Source organism: Haliotis cracherodii, unplaced genomic scaffold, assembly GCF_022045235.1.
Source record: "Haliotis cracherodii isolate W230 unplaced genomic scaffold, xgHalCrac1.p SCAF_2, whole genome shotgun sequence".
In the NCBI taxonomy this organism is placed as follows: domain Eukaryota; kingdom Metazoa; phylum Mollusca; class Gastropoda; order Lepetellida; family Haliotidae; genus Haliotis; species Haliotis cracherodii.
In genome coordinates, this window is record NW_027266275.1 from 50,065,831 (window position 1) to 50,085,770 (window position 19,940).

The following is a 19,940-nucleotide window of genomic DNA, read 5'->3' on the forward strand; positions in this document are numbered from 1 at the left end:
GAAGATGCACTACACACAGACGTGTAGTTACACGTAGATTACGACATACAGACTTGTAACTACACGTAGATGAATGACATACAGATGCTATAGCTACACGTAGATGTACGAGACACGTACCTAGAGATACACGTAGATGTACTGGACATACAAACCTGCACATGTAGCTACAAATAGATGATCCATACTGGACATGCATGCGCGGCACACATATATCAAACTATACATGCCAGCTGGGGAGGAGGAACACGTGCTCCTTGGTACACACCTGCGAGAGGATACCGTGGCCTTGGATTGATCAGTAATTGATTTAATCTGTCAGCTGTATGCCCTCACAAGTCTTGTCGACGATCAGGAATACATCATCCTGTCAGGTGATCTTTCAGAGTCGGTACTATCTCTCTTCGGATAGCAACAACATCAGGAAGTAATGGGGGCGGTGTAATGAAAACCTGCGGGGAATAAAGCTGTGAGATGGAAGGAGTGAGTGAGTGAGGTGGGTTTAACGCCGCTTATAACAGTACTCCAGTTATATGACGGCGTGTCAGCTTAATGAGGGAGGAAAGCCCGAAGTGATGCAGGTCTCAGACGTTTACCACCTCGGTGAAATCCACGAGCACGGGTATGGTGCTGACAAACCTAGAAACATAATCAGGAGACGGAAGGACGAAAGCAGTACAAAACAATTACATAACTAGCATTTGCCTGATATCAGTGACACTTTGGGATCGGAGTGAGTTGCGGTGTTTAATAACAACCTGGCAACTGAACATCTGCTTTTGTTAAACGACCACTGCAATCATTTATTTTGTTCTGAAAATTAGAGAGGATTAAATTGTAAAGAAAATGTATAACACTCGCTGGCAGGGTATTCGGCTCCATGTTTTCTGTGTGGTTGCCGAGAGAGCAGCTGTGGTGGATTCTAGGGATTAACTGGCTAAACGGCTTATTTCTCATAATCTCGAGGTGGCCATTCTCAAGTGTGCTAATTGGGACTATTATAGACCGTGTTGTTGCGCAATCGGTTTCTAAGGTAGTTTGTGTCAAACATACAAGGCAATAGCTTTGATTTGTCTTCAGTCGGTCATAGTAAGCGAGACCTACGACAACACAAGAGAAGACCGGACGAATCATCAAAATGACCGTTCCTTTAACTAATACAAGACTGAGGGCGCCTAAAGGCTTTCCGAATATATTGGAGGGTTTCGCACGAGAGGTATTGCGATCACAGCCTAAGAATGTGTATGCATTTGGACAACAGTATTTTGAAAATGTGTTGCGAGCTCGAGACTCCGGCGAACGCGACCCCGCTGAACATGGGGCTAAGATGGAAGACGTCTTCTACAATAATACTTCGTTTAAGGAACCGACAACTGATGTCTGTAATCCTCAGCATCAAACTGCTGCCCTGACTATCCAGACCAACTACCGTCAACATGCCGCTGCGGAGAAAGTACAAGATATACGTGAAGAAGAGGCAGCTGTGGCGATTCAAGCTGGGATACGCGGGTATATAGACAGACAAAGAATAAGAGACATGAACCCAACCGAGCAACAGCAAGACAAGTTGGAAAAACCAATGTTTTCCAAAGATGCAGAGGCTTCACTCAATCAACAGGCTAATGGGGGTCTCGACGAGGTAGACATCGACCTGAACGACCCAGATGTGGAAAAGGCCGCCATTAAGATACAAGCTGGCTTCAAAGGTTTTAAGGTCAGAAAGGATGCTATTAAACAGTCAAGCCAGGAGGTGTCTCATGAACTGAAACAAGAACAAATTGAAGGAACATTAGAGCAAAATCAAAATAGTGAAAAAGATCAGGAAGGCCAAGGCGACGTAGATATTGACTTGAAAAACCCGGATGTTGAGAAGGCCGCTCTTAAGATCCAGGCTGGCTTCAAAGGTTATCAGGCCAGAAAGGCGGCTAGTACAGATCCAGATCAAGGGAAATCACGCGAACTAGATCAAGATGAAAACACGGTAAAGGAAGAGCAAAACGAGAACGAGTCAGGACAGGTTCAAGGTGATGATAATGTTGAGCAAAGCGCTGCTAATTAATGTACATCCAGGACAGAACGAGTTCCAAGTGGAACGAGCAGGGGTAACCATGGCAACAAGGTTATATTGTTATATCTGTTGGTGCTGAGGAACTTTAAAAAAGAAACATTCAACCTAACAAAGGACTGCTGGGATGATATACCTGGGAAGGATGTGAGGTGGTTCGTGATGATATACGCGTAGAATGTCTGGAATAGGACGTATTTCCGTACTGACCTGATGAGGCAGGGTTATCTTATCATTGTCATGGAAAAATATGTGTCAGTGAGTATGCGATATGTCGAACACAAGGTTCAATAGCGACACGTCATCTGTGTATTGCTTGAACTCAAGTTTGATTGTTTGAAACATGCAAGGGAGACTGCAAGGTGTAAATGTAACTTGTTTATCTTTTTTCAATCGCAATTTTTGTCTGATGAAAAAGAGCCTACATCAGTCCATTACACTATTTCTAATTTTAATCAGACGGCCATCGTATACATGTATGTAGAATGTTGCAAGCTTAAGAGCAGTATCTAAATTTCTACTCGTCTGATGACACCAATGAGTGCGGATGCTGTAAAACATCTGAAATTTTGATATGTAAGACTGAGATACAGTTATACCACAAGGAAGTTCCTGAATGTAGCAGAACGCTATCACACCACCATGTTTTAAGCAACTGTACTTATTGTACATGTACATGCATATAATAAATCTATTGCCGACATGAGTTTAGTTTCCCCTTGTATTCAGTAATGTATGTGACTGTGTTATAGGTATCTCCCAGCGCGACACGGGCTATTATCTTGTTAAATAAAAGCGACAAAACACTTTTCATGTTCATAAGAAATCTCTGCAAACGCAGAGTCATTTCCCACTATATCATGAGCATGGCTTTATGAATCACTATCAAATAATTTTTGATACCAGGTGTTCGCCAAAAGGTGTCACAAACACATCCAAAGGAAAGTTAATTGTTTACCTGAAAACATATCGTACCAGTCAAACAGGATTGCGTCGTACATTATTTTTTGCGTCAAATTTGGAAATGTCTACCATAAAACTGTTTGAGAGCTTTAAAGAAGTACTAGTTTTTTTCTCAAGCAACTTCAGTGGTATTCCAAGAAGAAAATTACACATTCGACTTTATTGCTCTATTTGTGAATACCTTAAGACAAGAACATGTAGAACTGTCAATATCAATGCTTTGCTAATGTTTGCAATAAACACCCTGTGCAGACATTTCACTGATCATTGGCTGTTACAGATGGTTAACGCTCCTGGAGATCGAAAGACATTGCAATCAGAGCCAGTGAGATATGAGGATGAAGGATATAAACATTGTTGTCAGGATGGTGTATTGGTGGTTGATATGCATAGGTCGCTCCACAGAATGTACATACACATGTATCTTCACGTAGTTAACAGATAAAAAGAAGAACTGATTTCATACATATTGTTTCATGAATGTGACCTGAACTTCACAACACAGCAACACATCTTTGTTTCATGAATGTGACCTGAACTTCACAACACAGCAACACATCTTTGTTTCATGAATGTGACCTGAACTTCACAACACAGCAACACATCTTTGTTTCATGAATGTGACCTGAACTTCACAACACAGCAACACATCTCTGTTTCATGAACGTGACCTGAACTTCACAACACAGCAACACATCTTTGTTTCATGAACGTGACCTGAACTTCACAACACAGCAACACATCTTTGTTTCATGAATGTGACCTGAACTTCACAACACAGCAACACATCTTTGTTTCATGAACGTGACCTGAACTTCACAACACAGCAACACATCTTTGTTTCATCAATCTGACCTGAACCTTACAACACATTTACACATCGAATATCGATACTGAATGATACTTTATATATGGCAAGTGTAAATGCTCTACCACAGTGAGTGCACATGCAGTTTCTAAAATAACATTACGTATCATGTTCCCGATAGAGAAATTCATGCAATAAAGACATTTTTTCTATTAAAACTTAGCCGAACAAAATCAGCTCAGATAAGATATTTATTCAGTCATAAGCACATGAGTTATCAGTCTTTCGCCATATTGAATTGGTGGATCCACGTTGATTTAGCTCAAACCATTTTGAGGGGCATCTGTGTGTACAGCAACGGGTCCTTAGATGTGTGTTCGTTTGTCTCTCACACGACCCATGTTGTAGCCACATCAGTGTCATCGCAGTTGCCCTTACAGTCTTGCGAAATGGGTTGCTAATTAATCAAACGCTTTGATAATTTGTCACTAACAAGCAATGCCAGCAGATATCCCCCAAACACGCCAATCAGTGGTCACAATATGTCTGTTTTTGACGTTCTCATCACCTGTCAATCTTCGAAATTTTAAGCTTTAAAAAAAGAGTAACTTATAGAAGAAAGATCTACGTAGAGGACTGAGGACTGTATAGGCATATCTAATGCAGCATCCGTGGCAATGATGCAGTATTGGACCGGGCTGCTGGGGCAGGCAACAGGGCGTATTGATGAGCTTCATGTAAAAATCAATTTCGTTTTAGATTAGCGTAATTTCATGATGTGTGGTTGGCAGGCAAGCATCCCTTGTGACCCTGTGAATAACAAGGCTGTGGTGACGGGGAAGAAATAAAGCCAGTATTAAAGTTAACAAGTACACTATCGCGCGCAGATATTCCCAGTTTTAGGATTCTGCATCCCATAAAATAGTTAATGTATTTAGTAATGGTTCGCCTTCATATAATTGCACTATGTAATTGTTTCTCTAGCTTAAAAACCTCCGTGAAAAAGCTCAAATGATAATTAATTGAAATTGTTGTTGAAAAAAAGAAGTGCAATAGAGTGCCTGGAATTCATTTAGCAAACACCGTACATGGTTTCAAGTGAGTATATTGGGCGTTTTGTGTCATTTGCATCATTCAGTTTCGTTTATTGGCCGACATGTTTACACAGATTTAACAGATGAAACCACAGCTAATTTATGACAGGTTCCAGCGCATGAGTACTGTTTATTAAACTTTTCAGACAAGTTCCTGTGCACCAAAGAGGGTGTTAGACACATGTTGAAGCCATGTTATGACGCTTACATCTTCAACGATATATACTCACAGTGTTGTATTTCTGTCAATGTTATTGTTTATCATTAAGTTGCAACAAATATCTCCTAACAAGAGGAGAAGTATACTTGATCGCGGCATATCTGACTGGGTAATGTCCATTTTCTAGTGGTCAAATAGCCGTTAAATTGATACGCACAGACAACTGGCTGGAACCCTATTTTGGACATTGATGCCAGGCCGTTGACCTGGTTTTGCTGAAGAACTGCTAAATCACAAAATACATGTCGAAGCTCACTTACACTGGAACTGTCGTAACTCCCATACTCTAACATAAACTTACATTAGCAGAATGCATGGCCTACATTACATAAGCTCTACAATCTCATTGTTTTGTTTGTTTATTGTTTAATGCCGCACTCAGCAATATTTCACCTATATGACGGCGGTCTGTATTATTCGAATCTGGACAAGACATTCCAGTGATCATGAGCATTGATCTACGCAATTGGGATAGCCTGACCACGCGATGCCGTTAGTCGCCTCATGGGTCACTGATGGGCAATTCAAACCCTCGAGGAGGAGATTAAACCTTTGACTGCGTGCCGTTACTATTGTCGCGTAGGGTGCAGAAACATTGCATACCAAACCATAATGATATATAGTTACATATATTTGGTGGATTTTCAACGAGATGTCGTAGATTGAAGATTACTGTTTCTTACGAAAATATGGCTTACTGAAAATGTCGGAGGTTTGGGCATTAGTACACCGCTCAGGTAGTGTTAAAACAACAAGACTGGTGATCAACAACTTCAATATGTTGAAGTTTTACCAAACAAAAACCTGGATTTTGAGAGGATTTGATAATAAAAATTACTGGTATACTAGTATTCTGCGCAGGAATTCGCATTAAAAAGAACAATTGGCTACGTTCCAACTGGTAAACTATACATTCTTCCAATTTTAAGTCAAGCAAATACCGCTGTCGTTTGGACAGAAAAATATAGTACATTAGTTCCTTCAGCATTGATTTGTGAATCCTAATAATCTATGAGTCTAATTTATTTACGATTTGATTGATTAATAACAGCGTACCACTCGAAATACTACGATGACAACCTGCTGATCATGTCGCGATTCTTAGACCTTCGAGTTGGTTGCATAAGTATACGAAATACAGCGCAAGTGATATTTGAAGATGTTCAAACAAAACCCTCTGATGTTTAGATTGTAATACAAACTTCAGATATAATTAGTAAACCAACTGGGGACATATTTTGATAAAAATGTATACACTAACTGGTAAATTACTTGTTCGAGATCCGTTCCCAATGGATCTGAAATCCGCGACCTTTTAACAGAATTCCCGATATTGCAAACAGCCGAAAAACATACATGATATCCTCCAATAAAGGTCGGGGATATCCGAAAGCAGCAGAATATCACAGATGATAGAGGTATCGTGTGGTGATTCGCGGATAATAAAAGGAAGGATAAGATGTAACATGACAATCAACAGAACATGTTGGCGGTATAATGTATGGGTACAGACAACCAAGTAAGACAACATGCGTGTGAGGTCAAAATATCAACGTTTCAGATGACCCTACAATATGGACAATATACTGTGGCGTTCTGGCAGTCATAGTGATCCCACCCCATAGTATTACAGACCGGTCCACAAATGTGTCATTTTGGCTTACGTTGGCGTTCACATGACGTTCGTAAAGACGCATCCAGGGACGTCCACCCCTATTCAGATAGTCCAGGGTAAATCTGGACTTATCCGAAAAAATACACGATCCCATCGACGATTCGTCCAGTTTCTGCGCTCGGGACACCATTAATGCCTGGCTAGAATGTGTCGATTTGTTGACAGTGGTTCAACACATGTAATGGTTTTCAGCATTTCTAATCGTCTGGTCAGTAACTCCGGTGGCATGGCACGGCTATTTGATTGGCGGTTTGTGCTCGACTTGTTTACATCGAACATTTTGTGTTTTACTAGTTTGCATCATGGCAACATAATGGCGTCCATCACGTTGCTGACGGTGCATTCCCAATCTGAATATAAATACTGCATTAAAGCAAAAACAAATTGGAGTGAGTGAGTTTGGGCAATATTCCAGTTATATCACGGCGGGTCAGCTTCATGTGCCGAAGTGGTATAGGTCTTAGACGTTTACCATTTTAGTGAAACTTACTGGAACTGGTGTTGTGTAGGGTGCTGATAGACCTGGAAACATTATCGGGGCGAACTGGGATTCGAACCCAAAATCATAGATATTTGGCGTGCCCAAGAGACGCATCTATGTTCAGCGAATTGCAGCGCCTAAGACGACTGGGCTACCCGTGTCCCCACCAATCTCGCACGGTAGCAATATAGCAGGGAATGTTAGTGAACATTCTTCTACTAGTGCTGCTTTATATAAAGGTAAATATAATTTAAATAAGATCTAAAATGTGTAATGTTATTAAGCAGAAAGGGCTGTAGGTACGAGCGTTGGTTGAAAAGCTGCTTTGTTTTTGTTGTTGTTTTAAGTCGCACTCATGGTGATAGACACCGTGAGCATCGATATTCGCTTGGGTTGACCAATTTGGAGTCCAACTGTGATGGATTGCGTTGATAGAGCTGGTTGCTAGTTATTTACCATCATAACATAATCTCCCCCGAGATCCACACACGTCTACCAACGACGCTGTATTGCACACTAGTGTAGAAGGCTTTCTCCTGGTGGTGTTAAAGTCCCCCACAGCAGAAATGACGTCATCGTCTTTTGCGTATGCTTGCCAGACATTTAGTTCTATTTTCAAGTTTGGGAAGACGTGCAAATCTGACCGTGCCAAATTTGGTGAATACAGGGGAGTTCAAAGCGACACTCGTGCATTGCTACAACGACGACAACATATTTTTGCACTCATATATTGTCCTACTGGAACAGTACACCTTTAGTGAGTTTTACACGACTTTTAACCTTCATATTGCCACGCAGTTGCCTCAGCGAGGTAGTCCACCTGTAGAATCCCGTTGGATTCCCAGAAAATCCAAGCCATCACCATACCAACTGATGGATTAGAGGTTGCCTCCTTCTTCATAGGAAATGTTCATAATGGTAAACCCAAGACTCATACATGGTTACAAATCGCCCAACAAAATCAACTGGATAAGGTTCAAAACGACGTTAATTCTCACGATAGATGATGCTTCTGATAAGGAGTCAGAAGCCATAGAATTCAGCGTGCTGAAACATGTGTCATGCCCATTTCATTACTCAGACGGTTCTCAACTCTCTCATGAGAAATGCCTATTGTATTGGCTATGTGACGTGTCGTTGATCATCCATATGTATTTTATCAACCCTTTCCTTCGTGGTGGCAGTTCGCCTTTCAACTTCGCTGCCAACTTCTCAACGGTGGCAGAAGACAAAGCATCAGAGCAAGTTGACACCATGGCTGCATGGCTGGCTGTTGGAGTTATTCCTTTCATTCTGGTTATGATTGATGACAACACGGTAGCCAATTTGAGTTTTAGAACAATGTTGGTGTTTGGATACTGGCCCCGCCTAGCGAATTCACGTAATGCAGTGGATCCGTATGCATGCCAGTTATCATTCTCCCGTGGGAGTAAATATTTGTTTATTGAATAAATAAATGCATTTGAGATAGCGAAATGTCCAAACAAAAAATTTGTGGAATTGTTAAATTAGTTAAATTTGCAAATAGGTGTCAGAGAAACTGCATTATACAGGTGTATACAAAAAGTCTCACAACTTAGGAATTTCAAACAAATATCAAGATCTACAAGTAAATTCTCCAGCGTTTGTTTTGTCAAACAGCGTGTAAATTTTCAAATTGTTATTTACACAGCGACGTCACGTAAAAGATAACATCGTCCCTGCGTGATATAATGCTGATATAGTTCAGATATAGTTCGGTTGGGCTCATGTTCATTTCGCATTTGTGTTGTGCGGTTGCACCTGCGAGTTCAAAGACATCATGAACATCATTATCTGATATTGCAGCTACTTCTTCCTCGAAAGAGATAATACTGTCTTTCTTTAAGTTCACCAGAACAAAGATAGGAAGCAAAGTGGATTCCCACGGAATCACCGATAAGATGGCGAACGATAATGAGTGATGACTGACAGACGAGTCTCTGAAAAGGAATGCATTTAATCAACAAAAAAGAGTTTCGAATATCCCGGATCACGCTCATCTAATGTGATGTTCTATTTGAACGACAGGAAATTTTAAAACATTTTGTTCGAATTCATGAACGTATCTAGACCAAAGTATATATCAATGTATAAATTCAGTGAAAGGATGCATGCATTTAACTCAATTATTTCAATCATGAGCAGGTGTTCTTTGTTAATACCCGCAGTCCGAGGACAGCAGACAGTCGAGCTATTATTTCAGAACATTCTCCTTTATGTAAACTGAAAAGCTTCGCTTAAGATAGCTGTATGTCAGAAAGAAAATCCTCATTCATCAACATAATGTACGTGCACAGCGAAAGGTTTACAAAAAGTCAGTTTTACTTTGGAGTCGATATTATCTCTATACGGATTCGCATTTGTTGTATTTGAGATTTTGTTTTCAGTAAACTTTAGCTTCAAGATAGATGAGTGTGTACATAGGTAAACTGGCCAGGTAGTGATTGTAAACAGACCTCGCTATCTGCAGCTCCAGCTGGTTCGGGAGGACGCGCTATTATGATACTGCCATTGCTATGTTTATGCTCGAGGGAGCACTGCATTATGGGGCCACGTAACCCGTCTAAATAGCGGCTTTACAGATCAGCAGCTGTTGATAACATCGCTCCTGATTAACATAACGCTGAAGTCAGAAATGCAATTTAATAATGGCCAATGGTTTCACTTGATCAGACAGATTTGCGGTACGCGGGGTATGGTCAACGGAAGTATACATGTGATTGAGGTTTAGGGAGCATTCATTGACAGTATCTGGTGACCGCCTCCGTGGTAGAACGTCATACCAAAAAACGTTAAAAGATGGTGCTTGTTGTTATCCTGTCTGGCCCTCGGAGTGCAGTATTCGTGTTAAATTAACTGCGCCATGATATCTCAGTGGGCTGGCACTATAAAATCGGCATTAGTCCGGACTAGTACAAGCAGCCACAAGTCGCTATATGCAAGTGCAATAATCTTGAACGCGATGTGAAACACCATTTCACCTCACCTCACCAATATCTGGTATTAATTATTATAGACTTTTTCTTTAAATTACGTAACTATATAGAATATGGACACGCGTGTAGATTTATGAATCTAGAATGACAGTAATAGCAAGCTTGATTCAAGTCGTTAAAATCCCGCTTTGTCCGCGATCTCAAATTTTATGATTTATATGATTGCAGCAAATAATCATTACCCCAATAATACACTACTGTCAGCGTCGAGCCAGGTTTAATTCGAGCACCAGCACGTGTAGCAGAGAATAGGTCTGCAGCAACAGACGTAAAAGGCGACTAACGGGATCGGGTGGTCAGGTTCACTGACTTGGTTGATGCACGTCATCGTATCTCAATTGCGTATATCGATGCTCATGATGTAAATCACTGGATTGTCTGGTCGAGTCTCGATTACTTACAATTATTTATTGTTGACCGTGGCGTTAAACAAACACAAAACAACAGTTATAGTCCCTGTTTCAGATTGAAGTAGATGTTAGTGAAATGTTGAACATTTACCTTTTCTTACATGTGGTTAAGATTTCCTGAAGATTGCATCACCCCCGAGCGAGGTAATTCAGCATGCATGCGACCTGCGGCAGCGCATCCAGGGCTTAATGACTGGATCACGTGAACCAGTTGATATGGAACGCGTTCACTTGTAAATATATCGCATAACTGACACAATACATTTTAATCAATCCCGTGCGGTGCAAGACCCTGCATTATGGCGACTGTGGATCTATGGAGGTAAATCTCCTGTCAACACGGGATACAATCTGAAGTAGCTTGAGGAGCCACCAGGCTTTCAATTACACGTACCAACAGATCTTAATTTTATTCGTGATTACTTCCACAATCGACATGCGGACGTCAGTAATAAATGGCCAATTATCCATCTGAATTTTGTCATGGTTAATCTTCTGCCAGCGACCTTGACAGAGACTGTACTTCAGCCAAGTCATATTGCCGTTTATTGCATCTGACACCGCTGTCGACCGTTCATCTTTACCCTATGTCCTCACATACGCCATGAATCTTATTTATAAGCGTGAATAGTGCACATAATATTTGGATTAGCAACAATGAAGATAGGCTAACAATATGCAGTATGCGTTTGAAGTTACCCTGACAATATTCGGCATACGGAGATGTCATATATACTGCATGCATTGGAAGCTAGTCGAACATTAATGGCAAACGTGTTAATACACTCTAGCAATATGTTCACGTTGTATAACAAATGGTTGTTGAAGATTTAAGTTGCCTATATATATTCGTGTCATAGAAATGAGTCACTGTGTATCGCTTTATATAATAATATACGTAAGCTCCTATTATGATTGAAAACAGCACGCCAGCCAAGCAGTTATTAGATATCTGTTCCCGTGACAGGATATAAAACAGGCAGGCATGAGTAAACAATGTAACTGCTATAACATTTATATCAACTAAATCAGCTCACGTTGGTTGACTGGCCAATTCAGAAATACATGCCACATGATCTGTAGTTGACCTGCTGTTCTGCACTCAGTGTGTAATCGATTTTGACCAATTGATCTGCGGATCAACTGAACCCCTGCTGCGACAGGTTTGAAATATAACAAGTATAGATCTTCCCCTTTTTCTCCGGCAGTTACCACGGTGACACCTGCACCAGCCCAGTATGGAGGATGGGAGTGCTCAGGCCCTCGAAGTCATCATTAGTCACAGCGATCAGTTTGGCTTCTTCCAGAAACGCACCTTCATCGCCACAAGTTTCCTACAAGCAATAACAATCTCCGTTCTTGTGTACACGTGTGTGGCCACCCCGGAACCCTCCACCGATGACCCGTGTACAGTGGCCAGTACTAATGGGGCGGAGCCGCTCAATGAGACATTTACATCCTTCAATCAAACAGTTTCTGTGGCATCCACAAACATTGCTCACACAAGCAAGGCATGTTCCTCCACGGATACCGGCAGCTTTATATTCATCCTGACCCTTCATGTGCCAAAGGTAATGGAGAACCCATCTTGAGTGGGACTTTACATTGTAAGCTCATCCGAATGACGAGCAATGAATGGTACCTAAACTATGTTTGGTGCACTGTTTCCATTCCAAATGTCCTTATCAATCTGTATCTGTTAGCATAACCAGTTATTAAATCAATACGTAATGTCATGTTGGTGCGTTTGGTTACATAAATTCCCTTCATTCTGGTTTATTACATAATCGTCTAAAATCTCATTTGTAAACGAACTAAGGTTTTGGCATGTTGGTAATTAAACTTAACCTCACTGAAAATATTTAGAGTTGATTATTTCCTCCACAGTGGTTGCGTCCCCTTGACGGCTTGACCTTGTCTGAGTACACCGTATTCGGCCAAGTATCGGGTGTAATCCTAGGATCTCTGATTGGAGCGTTCTTTGGCGATGTGTACGGCCGGCGAAAACCTATGTTCGTGTACTTTATATTGATGCTCGTCTTCCATATTCTGACGGGAGTAGCTGTCTCCTGGCCGGTCTTCGTTGTCTTCCGTATCATTGTGGGCCTGGCAGCAGGTAAGCGCCTACATGTACACGTTGTGGAATTTCTACTTATATGTTAACTTAATATACATTATTCAGCATTAGGATATATAACAAATTAATCAATCTAAAGTAACTTAATATCGGTAACATCACACAATTCCTTCGGTTCTGTTTGCCGTATTTTAAGTTTTATGGCGTTTGCTCAATTTTCAGTTGTTTTACATTTTACATGATCTAACAACTGCTATTTGTTGTAGTTGGACACCGTTGACTACATCTGCCTGTGAACACAAATGTATTTTTGGTACCAACTACCTTGAGAATATTGTTTTTATTGTATGGTTATCTCAGCTCTACTAGTATATGAATTACTCACCTAGTCAAACTGTCATTTGGGGCGGTCGGATAGCCTGGTGGTTAAAGCGTTCTTTCGTTACGCGAAAGACCCGGGTTCGATTCCCGACGCGGGGACGATGTGTGAAGCTCATTTCTGGTGTCTCCCGCCGTGATATTGCTGGAATATTGCTAAACGCGGCGTAAAACCATACTCACTCACTCACTCCTAGAAAGACGGTATGTGTGGATGGACGGTACTGAAGGTGCCTTGTACGTGTTGTAAGTGTTGGTCTCTGAAGTCGCACACAGAAAGAAGACTTAGTCATTTGATCATAATCCTCAATACTGTTCTATTCGTCTCCAAACGCACGTGGTTAGCAGGAAAATAGTAAATGAATGTATTTGAAAAGGGTCGATAGATTAAGGATACACAATCACAGCGGGATTTAACGAATACCGGCAATACAGAACCAGGGAATGACATGCAACGTTATCGTGCATCCGAACAATGAAACTTTACAAACAAATGGCTGTGGACACATGCAGTATGTTGATATATAACACCCGCTTCCATTGTCATCAGGAGCATTCCTCGTAGTGAGCGTGGTGATGCCGATGGAGTGTATTGGGCAGGACTGGCGGGACGTGTGTATCTGTTCAGGGATGTGGACAATGGGTGTGGTCTTTCTCTCCCTAGAGACGCTCATTACGGAGAACTGGCGGTATCTAGCATTTCTATCTGGCGCCATCGGAACCCCATTTATAGGAACATATTAGTGAGTGACGTGTCCTTCATCACACCTCTCTGTAACTACATCTAATGTATATCTCGCAAATTACACTTACAGGGTTTGTTATGGTTGACTTATGGTAGATAGCTCCTGATACAGCCACCTGCTGATACCTTGGTTAACAGGTCGAGCATATATGTTTGACTTCATATGTGTTCAAAATATATTCCCTGGTGTACTTACTTAATGTTTGGCCTAATCGCATTATGTGATTCAAGCAGAGACATATAAAATATCTCTTCAGATGGATACTCAAAGGTATTGTAGCTTTAATCAATTTGTGTTGCATTTCAGTTAATGATGACATCCATGAAACGAAGTCCCAAACCAGTTAAGCAGTGTTCACGATAGATGTAGCAAAACACATAGACAAGGATATAATCTCTATTACATTCCTTTCTCTTTGCCTTAACCTTTTTCATTAACATCAAACGTGCTTTCTTTCTAAGATGAACTTTATTTTTACAGCCTTGTGCCAGAAAGTGCTAGATGGTTGCTATGCCAACAACGCTTCAAATCATCAGAATCGGGAATTAGGGAAATGATATCTTGTAATGAGCACGCGGTGCCGGGAGTGACGTCACTTCTGGACAAAGCAAGGGCTTCTGTTGTCGGGCACATGCATCACAAGAAATACACATACTTAGACTTGTGTCATTCCGTCGATCGTATCAAGTGGACTATAGCCTTAGTGTACGTATGGTAAGTACAGGTGTCGACGATATTCTCACTGGAAATCGTTGCGTCACTGTATTGAATGTTAAAAGGAGACAAGAGTCGGGTTTTATTTGAAACGGTATAATACCTACCACGTGAAGAAAAAGTAGATCAAATTTACAAAGACATTGCTTAAAATATAAAATGTACCATGACCGTTAGCCCTTGGGCATCTGTGCCGGAAGTATGACTGTAAGATGTCACACAGGGAGATGAGTGTTTACGTGTGGGAGGAAAGCTGATTCAGGTCACGGATCGTAGACGTCTACCCTTGTTGTAAGACCCCACGAGCAAATACCGGGTGCTGTGTAACCAAGGATTACAATCAGTGTGATTTAAGGCAAGCTAATTACACGTGGGACGCATTTTCACTTCAACGATATTCATTGAGACACAGGCTGGCAATCGCGGAACTGTTTTCATTTTAAATAACGACGTGGGACGCATTTTCACTTCAACGATATTCATTGAGACACAGGCTGGCAATCGCGGAACTGTTTTCATTTTAAATAACGAAATAATCACGAATGGAGGTTTATTTGAAAATATCAGTACTTAGTATTATAAAGAAATGAGAGGAACGGAGTATATTCTGCATGCATGTCTGTTCAAACGTATTCGGTAAACGTTTCAAAATCTAAGACGCTGAATATATAAGCTTATTAACTATACATGTACATGTATAACAATCTGTATACCTCCACGTGTACATTAAGCTGTATAATACTACATGTACATGCACATCAAACAGTGTAACTCTACATGCACATCAAGCTTGATGACTCTACATGTACATCAAACAGTGTAACTCTACATGTACATCAAACAGTGTAACTCTACATGTACATCAAACAGTGTAAGTCTACATGTACATCAAACAGTGTAACTCTACATGTACATCAACCTGTATAACTCTACATGTACATCAAACAGTGTAACTCTACATGTACATCAACCTGTATAACTCTACATGTACATCAACCTGTATAACTCTACATGCACATCAAACAGTATAACTCTACATGCACATCAAACAGTGTAACTCTACATGTACATCAAACAGTGTAACTCTACATGTACATCAAGCTTGATGACTCTACATGTACATCAAACAGTGTAACTCTACATGTACATCAAACAGTGTAACTCTACATGCACATCAAACAGTGTAACTCTACATGTACATCAACCTGTATAACTCTACATGTACATCAACCTGTATAACTCTACATGTACATCAACCTGTATAACTCTACATGCACATCAAACAGTATAACTCTACATGCACATCAAACAGTGTAACTCTACATGTACATCAAACAGTGTAACTCTACATGTACATCAACCTGTATAACTCTACATGTACATCAAACAGTGTAACTCTACATGTACATCAACCTGTATAACTCTACATGTACATCAACCTGTATAACTCTACATGTACATCAAACAGTGTAACTCTACATGTACATCAAACAGTGTAACTCTACATGTACATCAAACAGTGTAACTCTACATGTACATCAAACAGTGTAAGTCTACATGTACATCACACAGTGTAACTCTACATGCACATCAAGCTTGATGACTCTACATGTACATCAAACAGTGTAACTCTACATGTACATCAAACAGTGTAACTCTACATGTACACCAAACTGTATAACTCTACATGTACATCAAACAGTGTAACTCTACATGTACATCAAACAGTGTAACTCTACATGTACATCAAACAGTGTAACTCTACATGCACATCAAGCTTGATGACTCTACATGTACATCAAACAGTGTAACTCTACATGTACATCAAACAGTGTAACTCTACATGTACATCAAACAGTGTAACTCTACATGTACATCAAGCTGTATAACTCTACATGTACATCAAACAGTGTAACTCTACATGCACATCAAACAGTGTAACTCTACATGTACATCAAACAGTGTAACTCTACATGCACATCAAGCTTGATGACTCTACATGTACATCAAACAGTGTAACTCTACATGTACATCAAGCTTGATGACTCTACATGTACATCAAACAGTGTAACTCTACATGTACACCAAACTGTATAACTCTACATGTAGATGAACATCAAGCTGTATAACGCTACATGTAGATGCACATCATTTTGTATAACCCTACATGTAGATGCACATCAAGCTGTACAACTCTACCTGCATATAAAGCTGTATACCTCTACATATACATGTACATCAATCTATATAACTCCACATGTACATTACGCTGTATATCTCTACATGCACATCAAGATGTATAGCTCCACATGTACTTAAACCACGCTATATAACTCTTCATGTAGATGCCCATCAAACTATATAACTGTACATGTACATCAAGCTGTATAACTCTACATGCACACCAAGCAGTGTAACTCTGCATGTACATCAAGCTGTATAATTCTAAATGTACACGAAGCTGTATAATTCTGCATGTGCATGAAGCTGTATAACTCTACATGTGCGTCAAGTTGTTGAACTCTGCAAGCTGTTCAGTGGTCACGGATACGGTCACACGTACGGCATTTAGAACTCAAGCTTTCATTATTTTCATGAATTAATAAGCAGAAAATATGCACATAGATATCGTTTTACTGATTTATAATATGCTATTTTCCTGAGGCAAATGGAGCTGTATTTGAATATTCGAAACACATGTTGCAAAGTTATTCACACATTTAAACCGTGTTTTTGTGCTTGTGGTTTGTGCGACTTATGTTTTCAGTATCATGTATTTGGATGCATTTGGGAGGTACTGGAATTGGGTGTTATCACTGAATACTGTGTACATGTAACTGCCAGGCGGCCAGATCAATACTGTCTGGGTCTTGGATTCCTCCGTTAGTATTTTCCATTACTCAATGGCACATGCAGGATTTATGGAATTGTTTCCTTGCACTCGGAAGTAAATGATACATGTGTGAATTCCATATGTGCTGTGAAACTATCACGTCAATGTGAAAACGACATTGCCTATTCTTCTGACACCAGTACGCCATGGCACTACAGTATGTGCAAGATGTACTTTCTGTGATTGCTTCTTCACCATAGTGTCTCCCCATATATCCCAAGCCCCAGCAATACCACAGTAGAATTAACACGATGATGACAGCAATAATACTGATCGTAAGAATATGCAAGAAATCTAATAGCTGCCATCAGAAATAAATTCCATACATATCTTTCAGAAACCTCATTTTCTTGCTTGCTGTTTCATCAAAGAAAACCATCCGAAAGGAGTTGTTGCCACAGTGTATCACCCATAAAAGCCTGCGATCATCAATACACGTATCTCCAATGAATATATCACTTGATGGCATATTTGCTTTTGTTTGTTTCAGCTTGGTCGCTTCGACTGTATATTTTTGCCTTGCTGAGAAAACACGGAGAATAACTGAGAACGCATATGTAGATAGATTCCTTCCATACATCGTCGACCTTCCGCTAACCTGGTCGGCCGTCGTTGTAAATAAATGGTAAGGCCATTTCAACACATAGAATTTTAGAATTATCCAGTGATGAAGGATGTGAACAAGTGGTCTTGAAGTCGCTTTGCTGAACAATTAGGTTGTTGATCAAACTTCCTAAGAATAGAAAGAATAGAAGCTGACTCTCAATAAATACGTATTTCAGTTTGGGTGTTTTACAGAGAAGTAAATGTACGTTCCTACATTTGCCTCTTGTTACATAAGGGGGCACGGGTGGCCCAGTCGTCTAAGGCGCCGCAATTCGCTGTGCAGAGTTGCGTCTCTTGGGCACGCAAGAAACCTATGATTGTGGGTTCGAATCCCGTTTCGCTCCGATTATGTTTCTAGGTTTGTCAGCACCATACCCGTGCTCGCGGGTTTCACCGTAGTGGTAAACGTCTGAGACCTGCATCACTTCGGGCTTTCCTCCCACATTAAGCTGACACGCCGCGATATAACTGGAATACTGTTAAAAGCGGCGTTAAACCAAACTCACTCACTCACTCACTCTTTTTACATACACTGACTTCACACTAGATGCTCAAGAGATATTTATGTGTTCAGAGATGGGAGCAGTCAGAAATGATTGACCGTCCCGTTTACTCAGGCTATCAACGTTTCTTCATGTATCAGTTTCTAAGTACCTATAAGTATTGTTTAGCCATTCTATTTTAAGTATGTGTCCAGGCATCTTGTGTAGATGATCAAGGTTGCGAGTGTATCCAAAAATGTACGTTTGAAAAAAATATGTTTATATTGTTTTGTAAGTTGGGTGTCGAGAGTTCACAGCGGTCAGCTGCTGAGTGATTGAGTTGGAAGTTATATCCTAGAGTGACAGCGGCGTGGGTGAGGTGGGAGTTATATCACAGCGTGTGAGTGTGTGTGAGTTGAGAGTTATATCACAGTGTGTGAGTGGGCGGGTTGGGAGTTATATCCCAGTGTGTGAGCTGGTGAGTGATAAGGATAGAAGTTATATCCCAATGTATCACCTGAGTTGGTGGGTTGGAAGTTATATCACAGTGTGTGAGAGTGTGAGTTGGGAGTTATATGACAGTGTATGAGTGTGTGAGTTGGGAGTTACATCGCAGTGCGTGAGTGTGTGAGTTGGGAGTTATATCGCAGTGTCTGAGTGGGTGAGTAGGGAGTTATATCACAGTGTGTGAGTCGAGTGTGTGAGTTGGGAGTTATATCACAGTGTGTGAGTGTGTGAGTTGTGAGTTATATCACAGTATATGAGTGTGTGAGTTGGGAGTTACATCAAAGTGTTAGTGGGGAGTTGTAAGTTATACCGCAGTGTGAGTGGGTGAGTAGGGAATTATATCATATTGTGTGACTGGATGTGTTGGACGTTATATCACAGTGTGTGAGTGTGTGAGTTGGGGGTTATATCACAGTGTATGAGTGTGTGAGTTGGGAGTTACATTGCAGTGTGTGAGTGTGTGAGTTGGGAGTTATATCGCAGTGTGTGAGTGTGTGAGTAGGGAATTATATCATATTGTGTGACTGGATGTGTTGGACGTTATATCACAGTGTGTGAGTTGGGAGTTACATCGCAGTGTGTGAGTGTGTTAGTTGGGAGTTATATCGCAGTGTGTGAGTGTGTGAGTAGGGAATTATATCATATTGTGTGACTGGATGTGTTGGACGTTATATCACAGTGTGTGAGTTGGGAGTTACATCGCAGTGTGTGAGTGTGTGAGTTGGGAGTTATATCACAGTGTCTGAGTGTGTGAGTTGGGAGTTATATCACAGTGTATGAGTGTGTGAGTTGAGAGTTTTATCG

At 40.7% G+C, this 19,940-nt stretch overlaps 2 protein-coding genes across 10 annotated transcripts in view; both read left to right on the top strand.

The window, feature by feature from the left end:
• The window catches only part of LOC139468176 (solute carrier family 22 member 4-like), an 85,792-nt gene that overhangs the window by 53,132 nt on the left and 12,720 nt on the right, over positions 1-19,940 (top strand). For all 9 annotated transcript variants that reach the window (XM_071249984.1, XM_071249983.1, XM_071249975.1 and 6 more), the window contains 5 exons: positions 11,942-12,304; positions 12,621-12,849; positions 13,739-13,931; positions 14,415-14,648; positions 18,032-18,166. In XM_071249984.1, the coding sequence (XP_071106085.1) occupies positions 11,972-12,304; positions 12,621-12,849; positions 13,739-13,931; positions 14,415-14,648; positions 18,032-18,166 (1,124 nt within the window). In that variant the 5' untranslated portion in view covers positions 11,942-11,971. The remainder of the gene's footprint in view (positions 1-11,941; positions 12,305-12,620; positions 12,850-13,738; positions 13,932-14,414; positions 14,649-18,031; positions 18,167-19,940) is intronic.
• LOC139467648 (sperm surface protein Sp17-like) lies at positions 1,139-2,059 on the top strand. Its single transcript, XM_071249172.1, has one exon. It carries the CDS (start codon positions 1,139-1,141, stop codon positions 2,057-2,059), a length of 921 nt encoding a protein of 306 aa, XP_071105273.1.